Source organism: Filicampus tigris, chromosome 3 (genome assembly GCF_054856515.1).
Source record: "Filicampus tigris isolate MCC_2025a chromosome 3, RoL_Ftig_1.0, whole genome shotgun sequence".
NCBI classification, from domain to species: domain Eukaryota; kingdom Metazoa; phylum Chordata; class Actinopteri; order Syngnathiformes; family Syngnathidae; genus Filicampus; species Filicampus tigris.
The window spans coordinates 23,928,889-23,946,371 of record NC_141219.1 but is presented as its reverse complement, the minus strand read 5'-3'; the positions used below and the strand labels follow the sequence as shown (position 1 = coordinate 23,946,371).

The 17,483-nt window shown below is 40.9% G+C and overlaps 1 protein-coding gene across 10 annotated transcripts in view; it reads left to right on the top strand.

Moving 5' to 3' along the window:
• Window positions 1-2,069: 2,069 nt before the first annotated feature.
• The window catches only part of neo1a (neogenin 1a), a 165,357-nt gene continuing 149,943 nt past the window's right edge, over window positions 2,070-17,483 (top strand). For all 10 annotated transcript variants that reach the window (XM_086025874.1, XM_086025870.1, XM_086025873.1 and 7 more), the window contains exon 1: window positions 2,070-2,615. In XM_086025874.1, the coding sequence (XP_085882000.1) occupies window positions 2,522-2,615 (94 nt within the window). In that variant the 5' untranslated portion in view covers window positions 2,070-2,521. The remainder of the gene's footprint in view (window positions 2,616-17,483) is intronic.

The window sequence follows — 17,483 nt, the reverse complement described above, 5'->3', positions numbered from 1 at the left end:
TTGACGGACAGGCGTTGAAACATATCAAAATAAATGTTTAAAAATACAACTCCCCATTATGCTAAATGTAGTCCTGCATGTTTCTCTTCGATGATCCACTCTCATCTTGTGTTCTATAGCATAGCTTGTTGTAAGATGGAACCTACTCAGTTCTCTACGACTGTTTCTACTTTGTTTGTGCTGTTATTGTATTAAGAGCATAGACCTTCATATTTTGCAGATCACCTATCTCATTTTTGGCAAAATTCTTCCAGACTCGTGTAGCAGCCATACCGCCATATACACTGTCGTCAGTGTCGTAAAGCAATACAAGTACTGTGTGTTGTACTGTACCACTTCTATGATGAATAAAGATCTTGTTAGCACACAGTTGTGTTGTCTGTGCATTAGTGGACACATGATTTGGGCGACAAAATGGAGCTTCTCATCATGCAGCAGCCCTCGTTCCTTGGTACTAGTCCTTTGGTCCTGCTGCCACTTTCATTCTTTTAAGGCGAGTGGCAATAGCCAACGCTACCAAGGCTAACAACTATGTTCTTCCACAACCAGTTTATTTTCATAATCTTGGATACGCACAGACATACAAAGACTGTGTTGCCTTGTTGGCCAGACATTTTGCTGCTCCAGAGGGATAGTCCAGCGATGGCAGTCAACAATTCGGGAGTCCCCTGTAAATGGGCCTATTAAAAGACGAAATTCCCAAAACACGTGATTAGCCAAGCATTAATGCCGACTGCGGTACTGCAATGTCAGTATTCATTCAGACGCTCCCAAAGCTGTATTTGACATGCCTAATTCCAGAGCTGGGCATCGCCTAACCGCCACTGTGTTCCATCCTGCATATTTAATCGACCATGTGGTCCATCCCTCGTCGGCGACAGCCAATCGATGTCGAGAATGTAATCTTCACGTCACAAGCAGGCGCCGCACGAGCAGACACGACGCCAAACAAAGAAAAAACAAAAACAAAAACAATAGACACACACACATGCACAGCGTGGTGATTGGTGAAATAAAAACAATATGGGGCACATGTCATTGCGTCTGTGGAACCGCAAGGTACACAACACTGTTTTATTTTTAATTTTTTCCTTACTTGGCCGCGTGTCAGCAGTGCGCCACCTGCGTGTGACGTGGTACAGGTTAAGTACGTTCTCGACGTCGTTTGGCTGACTCGGACCGACTGGGATCACGTGGGTCGATTAAATATGCAGACGGGATTCAGTCATATCACTCCTGTTTTAGCGTATTTGCACTGGCTGCTGGTTCATTTTAGGATCCAATACAAACATTTAACTGTCACTTACAGAGCCCTTTATGGTCAAGCGCCTGCGTATTTCGAGATTTAGAGATCTTCTGTCTTTTAACTGTCCTGTCAGGTCACTGCGGTCGACTGACCCCCTTGTTTTGGTTGTACCTCGCACAAGATTAAAAACTACAGGCGACAGAGCCTTTGAGTTGGTTGCGCCTAAGTGGTGGAATGCTCTTCCATACAAGCTGAGAGTTGCCCCTTTGAATATTTTTAAAAGGCATATAAAAACACATCTTTTTATGCACGCGTTCCAGTGATATTTGATTGCTTTTATATGTATTCTGCTACCAGTTTGTTGTTTCTTTATTTATATTTTATTTTTATATATGATTTTACTATTTTAACTATGTGAAGCACTTTGTGAGCTGTGAGAAGTGCTATATATAAAAAATACTTAAGTCATTTTTTCTACATACACACCTATTGTGACCTTCTTGAATTTTGCACCTGCCAAATACACTATTAAACTATTATTAACTAAACTAATTGAAACAACAATCAAATTAATGATTTATATATATATATATATATATATATCAAGTCAAAACGAACTTTAACTAAGGGATAAATATGTTTTAACCAGGGAACCTTCTGAATTGAAATCCCACAACATTGTCCTTACCACATTTTAGTGGTTGCCTGAACAAGCCGCCGGGATCCAAACTTCCGTGAGGCTCCACGTCCCGTTTTCCGGGGAGCCAGTGTAGTTCCAGCCCCCCCCCCCCCCCCCCCCCTTCCTCCTCCTCCTGCACGCTGCTCCCTCACGTTCACGTCCCAACCGTGAGCGGCGAGCTGGCTGCGGCTGAGATTTCTCTTTCTGCCTGGGTCTCATTTCCCCCTTGACTACCTCCTTCTTGTTTTGTGCTCGCGGCCGACACTGGAGTAGAGAGGTCGTCGTGTTGGACATCTCTCGCCCGCTCTGCTCCTCTTTGCGCTGCGCCTCTGTAGTCATGGATTGATGAGTGCTTTTTCTTCCGACCTCTGCCTCGACCAAGTTGCGAAAAGAGTGTGTGCATAACCTGCGGCGCTCTCTTTCTCAGCTCCATGTTTTACCCGGACTCTTTTCTAAGTACCTGGCTCCGCATGCGTCTTTGCGGTTTGCCGCTTTGAACTTTTTTTTGGACGCATTTTCCGGATTTTTTGGGGAAAAGGATTTCGTTCAAAAGCCGGGATTCCTGAAAGCTTGCCAAGATTTATTTGTGAAAAGTGATGGCCGAGCGGGGAGCTCTGTTGCTCCTCTCTCTCCTCTCCTGTCTCACCTTTCTGTGCACGGACAGCACGGCAGCCAAGCATGTCGACAAAGGTACACGTCTCGCTCGTTTTTCTTTCTCTAAATGTTGCTGCCTTTGGCCATCCCGAATAGTCGAAACTTTAATCGTAACACACCGCGGGGAAATGGACAACGCACAACATCGTCTTAGAAAAGCTTGTTGTGTTGCGTTCACGTCACTGAGCCGTTCACCATCTTGACAAGTTTAAAAAGTAGGCTTGTTTGACCCGTCATCATCCTACATTTGGATGCGATGTCTTCCAAACCCCCAACCAAAATTGATTTGATGTTTTGAATGTGGAATGCGAGCCAAACACGTGTTTTGTCCTCATGAATGTGTTGGCCTCTATGCAAATAGTCACTTTCAAGAGAGGGTAGCGACACCATCAGTCCAGTAGACATCTCATTACCTGGGTGTCAATACACGTTTAGCTGATGGATAAACACATTCGCAATTCATTAGCTTTTCACCATCAGTCCAACTGGTGGTGTTCTGTTGTGGGAAATGTCACTGCCCCGCACCCCCACCACCCTGTTCATTGTTAGACATCAGAGAGCTATTGATTGCTGCCTGAGCTCAGTCACAGTTGGCAATCTGTTGCCATTTTAAGCATAATGATGGAAAATGCCTGTTTGAGTCTATCACATACTGTACCCCATCTTGACTGTGGTGTCACAGCCGTTCAAGCATGTTTGGAAAAGAGACTACAGGGCTTTGCCAAGGTTGTGTGCGAGAAAAGGCTGTTCATGTGTGGAGAAAAGGGATGCTTCTGCTTCCTAAAGGAGAAAAGCCAGGGATTGACGGCTCTCTGCTTGCGTATGAAGCCTGATGAAAGACCCTCTCCTCCATGAGGAGCTCTGCAGTGGTGGAAAGGGAGATAGAAAAGAGAGAGAGGGTGTGTGGAAAAAAAGCCCCTCCTTGGTTTAGTAGGAGACCCGTACAAAAGAGGTAGATGGGGGTAGGGTGAAACAGGCTGACTGTCTGGAAAGTAATAAAACCAGGAGATTAGGGGACCAGGGAGTTCCTTTGGGAGGTTTGATTGATTCCAGAGAATTGGACTGGGACCCACACGCAGTGAAGGAGTCTCAAATTACTAATTATGGGGTAACCCCCCGCTCCCCTTTCAAAATATCAGTTTATTCATAGCACGTTTACTTGAGGTTCTTAACATAGCCACCATAAGTTATCTTAAAGTTGGCAGAGTTGTAGTCATGTGTCCCCTTGGGTCAGGTACGGATTCAACGGATTGTTTCACTTTTAATTAATGCATTAATCGGTTGAAAAGTGGCTGCTATTCTTCCAACTCCTCCCTTTGCAGTTCTCTGCAAGTTGTTGTAACATTCCACAAAAAGTTGGGCTTTTGTAAACAAGTTGCTGCTGGCAGTGTAAAATCCACTTAGGCCCTATCTTATCTTAATCCTTCTGGGACTGACTTGTGTGCTGATCGTCTCCCAGCGGACAATGCAAATAACTTGCTGAAATGCGTAAACATTGGCCACCCTTTCTGCTTTTACACAGAACTATCCACAAGGTTTTATTAACACAGACCACCTTAGATGTAACATAGCCTGCAGACTTCTCAAACAACTGCTGTTTTCATTGGCGCACTGATGGTCTTCTCCAGTCTTTAAGATATTTTAGTCGTTTTATGTTCTTGAAGACGTGAGCAATTGATCTTCACAACATTTGGACTAATTTGTACAAGAGAAAACAGCCTGTTACTGCACTGCTAAACATTATGGTGCCCATCAATATTAGGTAAATCACTGAAAGCAAGTCATTACACCTGCTTTACCATGCTTTTTTTTTGCATTTTGAATGCTTGTTGCACACTATTCTGCAGAGCCTACACTACTGTGTTGAGTTATGGCTGGGTAGCTAAAATGGCTAATCGTGATGCGGAGTCGTGGAGGTTAAAGTTTGCTTTATATCCGGTGTCAACATATCATAAGCCACTAATCATTGCCGCCATGACAGCGAAAAGCAACACTTCTGTATGTAGCAGAATCAGTTAAGTTCGTTTCGCCTTCCAAATTACATACAGTAAAGGGAGCGTATACGTCATTTTCAAATTCTCGATCTCTTAGCCAATGAAAATGTATCAGAATATCACGGTGTCGTGAGCCCGGAATTTTTTCGAGCCACAATGGCGGACTCAGACGACCGCGGGAGCTCTGTAATAAGTGACGGGAGTAATAGAGACGATGCGCATGTGGACTTTGAACCAGTGAAACCAGTCAAACGTGATATATTGTTAAGATATGTTAGTAGAAAATGACGATATCAACGGCCCTGGAACAGAATAGAGGAAGGTAATTACCACTCGATTTTTAAAAATCAAAAATAGTGCTTCTCTTGCACTGACACTTTATTTTTACATTTTTGATTGAAACAGTATATATTAATAAACCCAGGCGTGTGTTAAAGCCACATGTCTAAGCTCTCAAATTCTTTTGGAGTTATGTTTCTATCTGCTACAGGGGCTCAGATATTAATTACTTTTTAGGTGTTTTGGGGGAAAAGTTTAGGTTTTACAGTAGATGGTGATTCTATATTTACCCATAGGTTTTCGGGAGATGTTGACCCTGGCACTTTAGGTCTTAATCGGTTAAGCTATGTACAAATGAATAATAAAGACAATGAAGATGATACTGTGGCATTAAAGTTTTTTGCTTTAAATGTTTTTTTTTTTTTTGTAAAAAGGAACCAAAAACTATGCTATGCTGAGTTGCACTAATACTATGAAACACTACCTATAAATACAAAAAGAAACACTTGAAATATATTTCACTCTTGTTGGGCATCAATCTTTTTTTTTTAATGTAAAAAGTAGTGAAATCATGAGTAAAATTAGGTGCTAATGAGTAAAATGGTCTGTGCTAAAGAAAATTAAATAAACACTTTGTTTTATTTTTATTTAACCTTTAACCTAACCATCAATGGGTATACAAAAACTGTGTTTTGGTTTGGTTTTCAATAAATGTGAGTTCGCTGACTAATGCTTCCATAATCCATAATAGACTGTATAACATGTTAGGGTATCACGACAGGACATCGCGTGTGTCGTACCATCAGACACACACGGTAGGCTGTGTGTGCTAACTGCAACTAGCTTCCAGAAACGACCGTCCCTCTGTCCCCGCGTCTTCACAAGTCTAAACATGTCATTCTGATTAATATTGCGTTTGTGGAATGTGAGGAGAGCAGTAAAATCCACCCGTTTTCAACCATCTCAGGCGGCAGCCATTTTGTCACATAAATAATGGAAAGTATGCCATTTGATAAAACACAAAAAATTCACCTGACCTCTGAAACACGCTAAAGAGCCTCGTTTAAGGGGGCTTGTAAACTATGCTTATGTTTGGAGTTCCTGACTGGAGCAGTTCGCGTGTTGTCTGCAGTGTCTTGTCAATGGTGAGTGTGAGTGTATGTGTGTCAATGTATGCTTCAATCTACAGTACAACATCTGAGTGTGCAGTCTGTGCACCCTCAGTCGCACTACTGACACTGTGAGGGAAGTGGGAATGGTGTGGTGTCCTGTTTCTAGATTAAACTGGGATGGAAATGAAGGAATGAGTGTAGAAATTTAATGTGTGTGTGTGCGTGGTGCTCACCGTAGCTTAAAAGGAGCCTTGGTTACTTGCATGACCATATTTTAACTTACCTGGATTGAAATACAGTTTGTGGATTTTGAACCATATATGGTTCCAGAGTGTCAGTATAGTGATTGAGATTTACTGATTATACTCCAATGCATTAGGTAAAATAACAGTACCAAGTCCAAGCAAAGCATCATGCGGTGGCACTTGCTGTTTACCATATTGAGTATGCAGTTCGGTGATTATTTATTCATGGTCTTAGAGTGTGCATAAAGTCCTAATGATCTCTATCGAGAGATTTGGATAACTGCACACTTTGCCAAATCTTTGATTCATCTGCTCCACTAATGAATCGCCGTCCCTCATTGGACATGTTTTGGGCTGTCATTGTAGAGAGTGAACACTCAATGCGATACTGCTCAGTGCTTTTGATGCAAGACGTGGAGTAATGATATCCCCACTATCATAGTGAAAACTAGATCGTACTGCCACTCTTGTAGCTACAAGGTCTGTGCTTGGACGGCTTTGTGGGCTGGTCAGAATGACAGCAATTATTGAAATCATTTGCCTAACTGTCACAGTTTATAGCATGTAATTGTTAGGGGAAAGACAGATCAATATCTGCTGAATAAATGGCATCACATCTACTGATGCTTTTGTTCGGGGTTAAATGGGACTGTGTGGTATTACCTAAATTAAACTTTCAGTTGCCTATTGTGGCTCAGTAAAAAGACCATTGGTTTTTAGTTCATCCAACAATGCCCTTCTGTGGACTCATTTGCTTGTAAAAAAAATCTTGTTAAAAGCGTTGCACTGCAGGGTTTGTACATATTGTTGTTCAACTTTAGCCAAGGCCTCAGTTTTTGAACAGTGGAAATAATGGACTTCTCAAAATTCCACATGCTCCCAATTTTCTGCATAGTAGAATTAGTGTCTATCAGCTGTTTGTTGTTGAAGACTTGCACACTCATTTGACATAACATACACAAAGTCTCTTGCCACAATTTGAACTAGGGGTGCACTAGGGTGATTATGGAAAAAATAATAATCAGTAATCACGATTGTTTTGATAGATGTTGAAATCACGATTAATAAACATGATTATTCAACATATAGTTATTCAAAACTCAACTTTAAAAAATAACCTAAAAGAACAACCTGAAAATAAATTAGTGACAAGTAAAATAACATTAAAATAAAAATCAATAAAGTAAATAAATACTTGCTGTTTCTGCTGTGAGCACCTTGGCCTCTTAGACGCACAGTGATGTAGTGCATGCATGGAGGTACACATTTACAGTAAGATTATAAAAAAAAGTAGAAGAAAGTCATGATTGCACTTTATTAATGTAACTAAATTTTCATAGATTAGGTCTGTATGTTTTAGATGACTTTACTTTTTCCCCCTTAAATTCCCGGTTTTAAATCATCCCTCCACCCATTTCCAGAAACACGTATCTCTACTGAAATAAAGGTAATTAGAGAGTACATTATTTGTATTGAGCAAATTATTTGTATAAAAAAAATACTGAACAGTTGTCCTAGAACAAATATTACAACAATATAAAATAACACAGTGAACAACTAAATATTGACTAATATTAATAACATTAGTATTGATTGTTCAAGAGGCCTTAAAATGAAAATATGATTATTTTAAGTTATGAGCCTACATGGTGTTAACATCATTACTACTTGCAAATGTGGATGATCAAAAGATGACACGATTGATTGCTGCTTTGGTCCGGTGAGTGCACAGCTAGTTAGTAATGGTTAAACTGCTAATTCTACGTGGGGAGTGTGTACAAACAGAGCAGCTGTTAATATTGTTGTGCAGTGGAACCCGTGTAGTCCTTATAGAGAAGAAGTACAGTATTATTAACCCAGCTGGGCACATTTCACGTTAAAATGAGTCTCCTTTATAGCCGTTCTTGGTCCACTAGTAAAATTACAAAAGTGGCATGATGACATCTGTACACACGAGACGCAAGACTCGTTCTTTTCCCTGCAGCTTCATGTCAATGGTAAAGTATATCTTTGGCTGTATATTGTGTGCTGTCAACACCTGTGGTGAGAGCTGCTATTGGTTATTGCTTCTTTGTGTCTGTTGGCGCTTTTAAGTCCAGACCAACATAACAAGGAAGTGAGCATGGAGCTTGAAAAATGTTGAACTGTTGGAGGTTACCAGTATGGCTTCTTCCAGACTTAATTGTATCCTGAGGAGTGCTCCATGTTTGACATTCTTGCACATGTAATATACTGTATGTGGAAGCCTCACTCTTTCTTTTACCTATTTCTAAAATGCATTACATTTTAATTGTTTTCCCTGTGCCGCTGTTGTGCTTACCAGGCTTTCTTGTTTTGCTGTGATTGAGTAATGGCGAGGCTTAATGACTTCTGGGAGAGAAGAGCCTTCCTTGAGCTGACACATGTGGCAGCAGAACAAGCAAAGCTTACACAAAGAGGAGTTTGAAATCAAACCTTTGTTTTCACTGTCTTTTTCGTCCTGTGTACTTCAGCTTCTGTAGTGCTGTGATAAACAACACACATCATGCTTTTGTCCTGAAGCCTCGCTGTATGCTATTAGCCAGCGGGTTGCTCATGTCAGAAAGGAATCAGTTTTGTTTGGAGTTTTTGTTTGGTGAGATTTGTTGAACAGTTTCTTTACATAGTGTGGAGGCGTGGGTATTAGAGCCGATTGCGTGATGTTGATTAATTGCGTCTTGAAGAAATTGAGGCACAACTTGCTTCCAGTGAGCCGTGATGCTAACAGTGCAGTCTCAAATAGATCACATGCATGTCACGAAAATTTCTGTCTCAGTCGGCTGGCAGCGCTTGCCCTGATCATCATTTCATCGGAAGCTAAAAATGCAGTTAACGTAATTTATAGTTAATGTAATGGTGTGGTGGTGAGTCTTCATCTTGGCAGCCGCTGAGGTCACAAATTATGGCATCTTAACTGATTAATAACCTTATTTTGATTGCGCCATACCTGCCGGAGTGCCAGCATCCTGTAGCTCTCAGACATGAATTTATTCTCTGCTGTCTTTTTGGAGGACGTCCAGGATGTGATGTATTCACCTGAAGGTCTTCTCAATGGCGCCGTTTTGTGATGTAGTACAGCTGTTAATTAGCTTGCGCTTCTAAGAGCAATGCACAAATCAAACAGCATTCCAGATAGAATGATTTTGTGAACTAATTGATCCCCTTCCCATTGAAAGCTCAACACAGATTTCAGATGTTCAGTTATTTGTCAGCTCATCTGCACTGTGGTGCTGTGTGTACTGTTTATATGGGAGAACCTGCATTCACACTCATTCAGTGCAGTTATCAACTATGTTACACAGAGAACTTCTCAGGCTTCAGTCGGTCAAAGGAGCTCTTCATGTGCTGGAAGGGTGTGGAGGCTCTCAGTCACAGAGAGTCGATTGTGGGCACTGTTGAATCTAGCCGGCTGCCATCGTCTTGTGCCCGGCCTGTGGCTCTTGGCAACTTGAGACACCGATGGCTGTTTATGACTTTTTATACAAACCCATGTTCCACATCTGGGCATGAACAGATGTTCTCTCCATGATTTGAAAGAAAAAGAAAAAATCCGCTTTTGCTTTAGCATAAAGACTATTTGGCTGTACAGTTTATGTGTCTGTTGAAATCTAGCAAAGTTTATATCCAAAGGTTTTTGTGCTAATTTTTATAAGTAAAAGATGAGGGTCAACCGGATTGAATTTGAATTTGATTGTCAACGTCTATTTAGAATGAGACCAAATGACAGTTTAGGACACAAGAGGAATTTGTTAGTCATGTGTTTTGGGGTTGATTTGTTAAGAATGTGTTTCCCCTTACTGAATATTTGCCTAAGATACTGTAGCATATTTTCTACTGCACATTGTGATTATGATATTGAAGCCTTTAAATACGTACAAGTACCCCTTTTAATAGAAGTTTGCACATCTCCAATCAAGATTCGTAATGAAGCCGTTCAATTTGCTTGTGTCTATTCTGTTTGGGGTTGAGTTTTTCCTCCTTTACAATCTGGGTTTTGCTAGCCATGAACTGGTTAGTTTTTTGTTTTTTCTTGATATAATAAATCAATAGAGATCGTTTATAACGCTCAGATTTATGCGTATGCTGTAGTATTTATAGGGCATCAGCAAGAAAATATATGTATTTTTCCTGACGTGGTATTTTTCCGTTGCACTGAGTCAGCATGCAAAGAGCAGCAGCATTCCAGATAGCTGAGTCTTAGCTATGAAGCTAAACTGTTTGTCGCTATTAGATAAATAGTACTTCTGAATTGCTGATGTGTATATCAACTTGTTCCCCAAATTCCCTGAGTTCGTTTCTACTCCCCTTGCTGTTGTGGTAGTATTAACCCTTGTTACTGCCTCTGAAACCACTCTTTGAGCAGAGCAGCCTTTTATAGAGGCTTCTTTGTGCTTCTTGGGAGCACCCCTTTGGCTCTGGCTCCTCTGACTGTACTCAACTCTGAGCTCATCTAAAGCTGACAGAGGTCAAGAGCCAGCTCAAAATGTGAAATTAGCGATCTTCGTCTTTTGCTTAAACTGTCATAGTGTCATGAAATATGCCCTCTCTTTGGAGTCTGCTTTTGTGGCTTTTTTTTTTTCCAGTTGAACAAATGAGTCCCCCAGCAGCACTGTGAAACATGATGGCATTTCTTTTGTGCTCAAATGTTAATGTGAAGTGAAACTTGAGACAGGCCAGAGAATTATAATTGCCCCTTGAAATTTGAAATCCAGTACAACCTTTATGAGTACCTTTTACTTGTAAGAAAAATATCAGAGGCCTTTAGGGACATATGTGCACTTCTACAGTATATGGATTACACAATTAGAAAGCGGCAGCTTGTGGATTTGCCATTTTGCTTGTGCTTTATATACAGTCAGACTGTATAGCTCTCTTTTCCCAATGTGGATTAGAAACCTTGACCTCTGGGGAAAGAGATCATCTGTGAATATTCAGGTTCAGGTCACAATTCAGATTTCTGAAACATTTAGAAATAACCTTTTTGCATGTACGTGAGCGGAAAGAGTTACTCCCGATAACCCGATTCAAGTGGCGACGCACAGACATCGTGATGCAAATAGATGTCATTTCCGCTTCTTACTTGCTACGTCAATAAAACACATTATATTTGTCACTCACCACATGAATCAATCACTCCTCACTCTGAAAGTGCGGTGTCGTACTTACTCTAGCTTTCGCCATGTTTTGTTTATCACTAATTGTGTATTGCCAGTGGGGCCGCACATACAAGCACTTCCTGTACTACAAAACCAAGATTCCTTGCGTTTGAGCATGTGCAGAGTGTCCCGTGCAATCAAGGTATTCCGATCGGCCTATATATGCACACTATTCGGGTTAGAAAAAGAGTAACCGAAGCATTATATTCGGAATTTTAAAAACCTGAATAAGCACAATATTCGAGTTATTGTGCGCATTTACATTAAAACTGGCTTTTAAAAACCAGAATATTGTCATTATTCGAGTTTTGAATGTAAACGTAGTCTGTGTAACAGTTTTTTAATAGTCTGAAATCGAATAAAGTTTTTACAGTGCGAGTAAAAATTTCAGAAGCAAATGAGACTTTTGGAGGATGCTAGAGCTCATGCCACATACCTCATGTAGGATACTGGGCATTTTTTTTAAACTTTTGTAGCTATTCTTAGTTAAGAGTTAAAATGGATCGGTATTTGCATGCACTTTTTGTTGGTCCAGTGCTAGTACCACACTCTGACCACTAATAATATGCAGCTGGGCTGCAGTCCTGATTCAACAGAACTTTTGAGAAGTAACCTTCCGGGATGAAACAGTCGCTTGAGGTGTCAAAATGCAGACATGACCTTGCTGTGACTGATATGGAGGGGCAAGAGCTGGACGAGCTTGGTGAAATGGATAAGCAGGTGGAAATGGAAACAGAGCGAGAAGTTGCTGGGGGTGAGGATTTTCACCTAGCTTGATGTGCGCGTGATGATGGAAAGCAGCCGCACCGGCTCCCTCTGATTCCTGTACCACTAGAACTCAATGCTTGAGATTTTGCCTGCCTTTGTTGCCCCCTGTTTGCTCCCAGCCTGTGATAGGTCACTCACCAACAGCACCATTATGGCTGCAAAATGGATGGCAGCCAGCAGGGAGCACCTGAGGAGGAATAGCAGGCGAGCAGCATTCCATCACAGGACCCTGAGACACAGATGTCATATGAGACTCCAGGGAGGTGTTTGGAGTGGGGGATGGGGCGAATGGGGCCATGGCAGAGGTTTTGGCGTGGTGGGCCACTAATGGAGTGCGATCGAGCCACCTGCTACCAAGTGATATTTAATGAAGTGCCCCATTAACAACACAGGGATATGAACACTGATGACAGCATTTTAACTTGTCTCTTCATTTACCTTCTCTTTAGTTAAAGGAGTGTTGGCTTTGTCACTGGCGGCAACTGGAACTACTTTTTTATTTTGCTCCCACCATGACTGACATTGGTCAATAATCGAGATAGATTTTTTTTATGTCTCAGGGATGAACTGGGTACCTTTAATTTAATATGCTTGTATTTTTTTTCCCTGGAATTCAAGGATTACTGCCAAGTAAAGGAGATAAGCTATACTTGCACTCACTGTTAGGATCAGGACCATATGGTGCAGTGCAGAATTGAGTACCGTATTTCCGGACTCTAAGCCGCACCTATCTATGTTGAAAAATTAGATATTTACTGCATTTACAGAACAATTTTGAACTGTAAATGTACATGTACGTACCTCGACAGATTCTTTCCTAACAGTGCCTTTCAACACGATTAATTGATTAAAACGGAACAGAACCAAGAGAAACTAAAGTACTTATCTTCATTTCACTGCCCGCCGCCACTCCAGTTTGTCAGTTAACTTCCGTATACCACCTAATTCATAATCTAGTGCATAGTGCCCTCGCCCTTTGAACTCCTCCACCTGCAGCCACATCCTGTCAATGGATATTGTATTGTATTGTAATTCCGATTAAACCCCCCAGCGGTGGCAGAAAAATCCACAGAATAGCCGCACTTCAAAACCTAGGAAAAAAGTAGCGGCTTGTGGTCCAGAAAATACGGTAAGTATGAATAATTGTCATCAGATTGTGATGGGTGCGGATATGTTGAATCACTTACCTTTTTGAACAAATATTTAGATTTGGTTGATACAGATCAAGTTAGATTCAATGGAAAGCAAATACGTGGATACCTAAATAAATCACAAAAGTAACTTGTAACTGAGTTGGAGGTCAGCTTTTTTTTTTATACTGGTTGTTTTTGCTCACACTAATGCAATGGTAAATAGCATTTACTTTTTGAACATCGCAATCACATTCAAATTTTAGTTTCTGTGCTTGTTGTGGTGGTCTCATTTCACACAGAAATTTGAGAACGCCTTTTCCAGTATAAATTGTCTGTGAATTAGGATATGTCTGATGTAGTGTCACTTGGAGCAGGAGTGTCAAATTCATTGTCTTTCAGGGGCCACACAAAGCCTATGTTGATGTTAGTAAAATCATAGGATAATCAAACTAAATAATGAGTTGGTGTTTTTTCCCTTGTTTTAATTCTTCAGCAATACAAGTACTAGAGCTTGGCATTGTAAAGAACATGATTCAATTCCATGTTGATTCCTAAAGTCGCGATTCAATCTGGTTTGGTTTGATTCAATTTCAGTTTAAATTCTCAGATATAGATTCGGTAAGAAGTCAACACACAAATAGGAGTAAATGTTGAATTTTGAAATATTTGATGCTGCCATGTAAACATATGTGGAATGTCAGATCACATTTTTTAAGCAATAATCTCCAAGCCGCTTATCCTCACGAGGGTCACGGGCTGGATCCTGTCCCAGCTAGCTTCGGGCAGCAGGCAGTTGTACACCCTGAACTGGTTGCCAGCCATTCGCAGGGAACAAATAGACAAACAACCATTCACACTCACATTCACACCTATTAACATTATGGCAATTTCAATTAACCTGCCATACAGGCACGGGGAGTACAAACTCCACACAGGAAGGCCAGAGGCCTGATTGAAAACCACAACCTCCGCCCTGAATAAAGAGGAAGAGGAAGAAGAGAAAAAGTTGGGTATAAAACATTTGCCTTAATGCGCCAAACATATTTGCCAACTGCCAAAAGAAGAAGAAATGTAAGTAGTAGTAGTAGTAGTAGTCATGGCAACTAACGTGCAACGTACCGCTAGTTTAGCCTACGGCTTCTGCCATGGCAAGCATTTACCATTTGCAGTACTAAAAGGCTCAATAACTGACCAAGATTCTACCTCTGGCCACATTGCGACGTGGATTCTCATTAAAGCGAAAATCAACCCAAACATATTTTTTTCAAGACTATGCTCCCAGCAGGCCCACGATTGGAAACACGTCATTCTGGTGAATATTGCGTTTGTGGAATATGAGTTAAGCAGAAAAAGCCACCCCTGATGTCATTTTCAGTGACAATGGCCGCCCTCAGAGATGGCTAAAAATGGGTGGATTAACTCTTATTTCACAAACGCAATATTTATCAGAATGGCTTGTTTCAACTAGTGGGCTTGCACAGAACATATTCTTGAAAAAAAAAATCTTGTGTTGACTTCCCCTTCAATGTGAGTCCTTTAAACTAAAAAAAAAAAAAAACTTCTCTGTAGTTAGAAGCAGAAGGTTCATATCTTAACCGAAACTTGTTCACTGCCTTCAACGTTTGGAAATTCACTCTTATGTCCTAACACCACTCTGAGAGCGTGTTTGGCAATGCAGAGCTCGCTCCCCTCTGATTAATTGCCAAACCGAGCCTGTGTTCTAAACCACTAAGCAGCCCGGGCTTGAACCATTTCGCTCTGGGACAGTCGGAATGAAGCAGCGTGTGCTCTGAGCGTATTTCCAAAAGTAATGAAGATTTTTGGGTGCGAGTCTGAGCTCCACTATTCTTGGTCTTGGTTTTTGTAAAATTAATTTCCCAAATAAATGTGACTTACACTCCTGAGAGGCTTTTGTACTTTATGGTCTGTTCTTCGACTTACAGTAGAGCGACTTATAGTCCCCCAAAATACGGTATTGGAGGTTTGCAATAATCATTTTGTATAAAATTGTGAGGGTGAAAGCTTTCTGTTCACACCTTAATTACCCCGAGAACTCTAAAATGAGCTTCCGCATTTTATATGGACGTCACGTCAGAACACCTGCGGAATAACAAACACCTATACACATGCATGTAGACATTCAAAACAAGGTGGCTCCTGCAATACAGTATGCACTGCATTCTTTTTAGACCATATGCTGTGCAATACTGTTGTGACGTGCTCATCTAGATAAAAACAAGCCGAACAGGATCTAATTAAGCAGGTGTGAAAGCAGTATTGTACTGGTTGGTTTTGTCACTAACCGTTAATTCCGGGACAACAGTTAATTCAAATACTTTCATCTCCCGTCAAAAGATGTCGAGAGTGGTTGGGAGAAATAAAGGGTGCAGTTTTTATTAGCCATTGTTGGCCTGTGGGGTGCTTTTTGTTGCAGACTGACACGGGACTCAATAATGAAGCTCTAATCCAATGATGCCTGAATCAGTGGAACCCCTCTTTCCCCTTCTCTGAAGCCCCAACCCACTCCACCCCCACCAGTGTCACTGCATTTCTACCCTGATTTTATGGATTGTGTTCATACTAGTCTCATACATAGCTGTGCTTCGGTGTGTGCAAGAGATGCTTAGCTGTATTAAATGTTTCTCGGTAAGTGATGCAGTAAGTTTCTAAGTAACTTCATCATTGTAAGAGGCGGTTTTGACGACATGGATGGTTTGAAAATGGTGTCTCACTGGAAGCTCTAAGAATCCCTTCAAATCCTCTTTAAGGAATACTTTTGGGAAGATGGCATTTAGAACTTGGATGAGATTATCAGTTTGTTTTCATAGGATCAATTAATGAGGTTGTTCCGTCCATATCTTAGCAAGAGGCTTAAAAGACACTTCACTTGTGGAAGTATTAAGCATATCAAAAGTTGCAGTTAATGTTTTGGATTGAAATTGTCCTTTTTTAGTTATTTGAGTTGCATGATGATTGAATCATGAATAATGAGTCAAATGAATCCTGCAGTGACCACTTTATTGACCACACAAAGACGCAATTGCAATTCAGCACTGTACTGTTTTGTAAGCCAAACTGAAAGCACTTGTTACTACTCCTCTAGAAGTAAAAAAAATACACTATATCCATTCACACGTAATAAAATAAAGACAGTATCTGGCCTTTTTTTTTTTTTGTCAACGTAGCATCAGTCTCTAACGATATGATTTCCTGAGGGAAAACAATTGAGTGAAAAACGGGAAACCATTAAGAAGTCTGCGACTATGTCTCTTCCTGCTGAGTGTGTGGGCCTCCCTTCATTTCTTCCACTTCTAAATGAGCCTAGCACTTGTTACAATGTCAGGACATGAACTGTACTTGCACAGGAGCATCCACAACGTTCATTGTTCTCCAAATTGACCAAACTGTCTTTGGGCTGTTGACGCAAAATGTTTTTTTGGTTTGAAATGGCTCAAAGGTAGCCTCGAATAGGTTTGATTGAGAAACAGCAATTGGAGAACTGCCCAATTATATTTTTTGTGTAAGCACACACTTGCCGTCCCTCAGGTTGATAAGTTGGCATTTGATGAAAACACTGAAGTCGGCGATGGAGAGCAAATTACAGAGTGCATTGTGCCGCCTTGTTTTCTTCTGGCTAACCCCTGTTGGCAGCGACATCCTCATTTTTCTGTGTGGAATGCATGCGTGACTCGCAGCCAGACGGTGTTACTTAAGTTGTCACCCGAGAAGCCCGCCGGGGGAAAGTTGTTTTGTCCTTGAGAACAGACCGTAAGCGTATTTGAGCCGGTCTGCATTCTGTGATGATTGGTAATGTTGTTGGGATTTAGGTTATGTCTACCACCAATCCTACTCTTTGCAAATAAAATTCAATTAGCGTTTGACAGTAACTTTTGACTTCACTTTTCAGATTTTCTGAAGACATAAGCTTCGCTTGAACCACTTTCAGAATAGTTGGATTTCATTGTTGGGTAAGATGTTATTATAGCTGAATTTGGTGCTTATTATTGTAATTCATTTTTGGTTAGCTCCTAGATTAAGTCGCAACTAATCAGGTTAGCTGCAGATTTTCTCAGATTAATTCCAGGAGTCCAATCTAACTGAGCTGGCCTTCTTCCCAGTATCAACCAGAATGCCTGCTTTACCTGGGATTTACTAGCATATGAAGATAAAATGAGATCAGAGGTGGTGATAAATCCTGA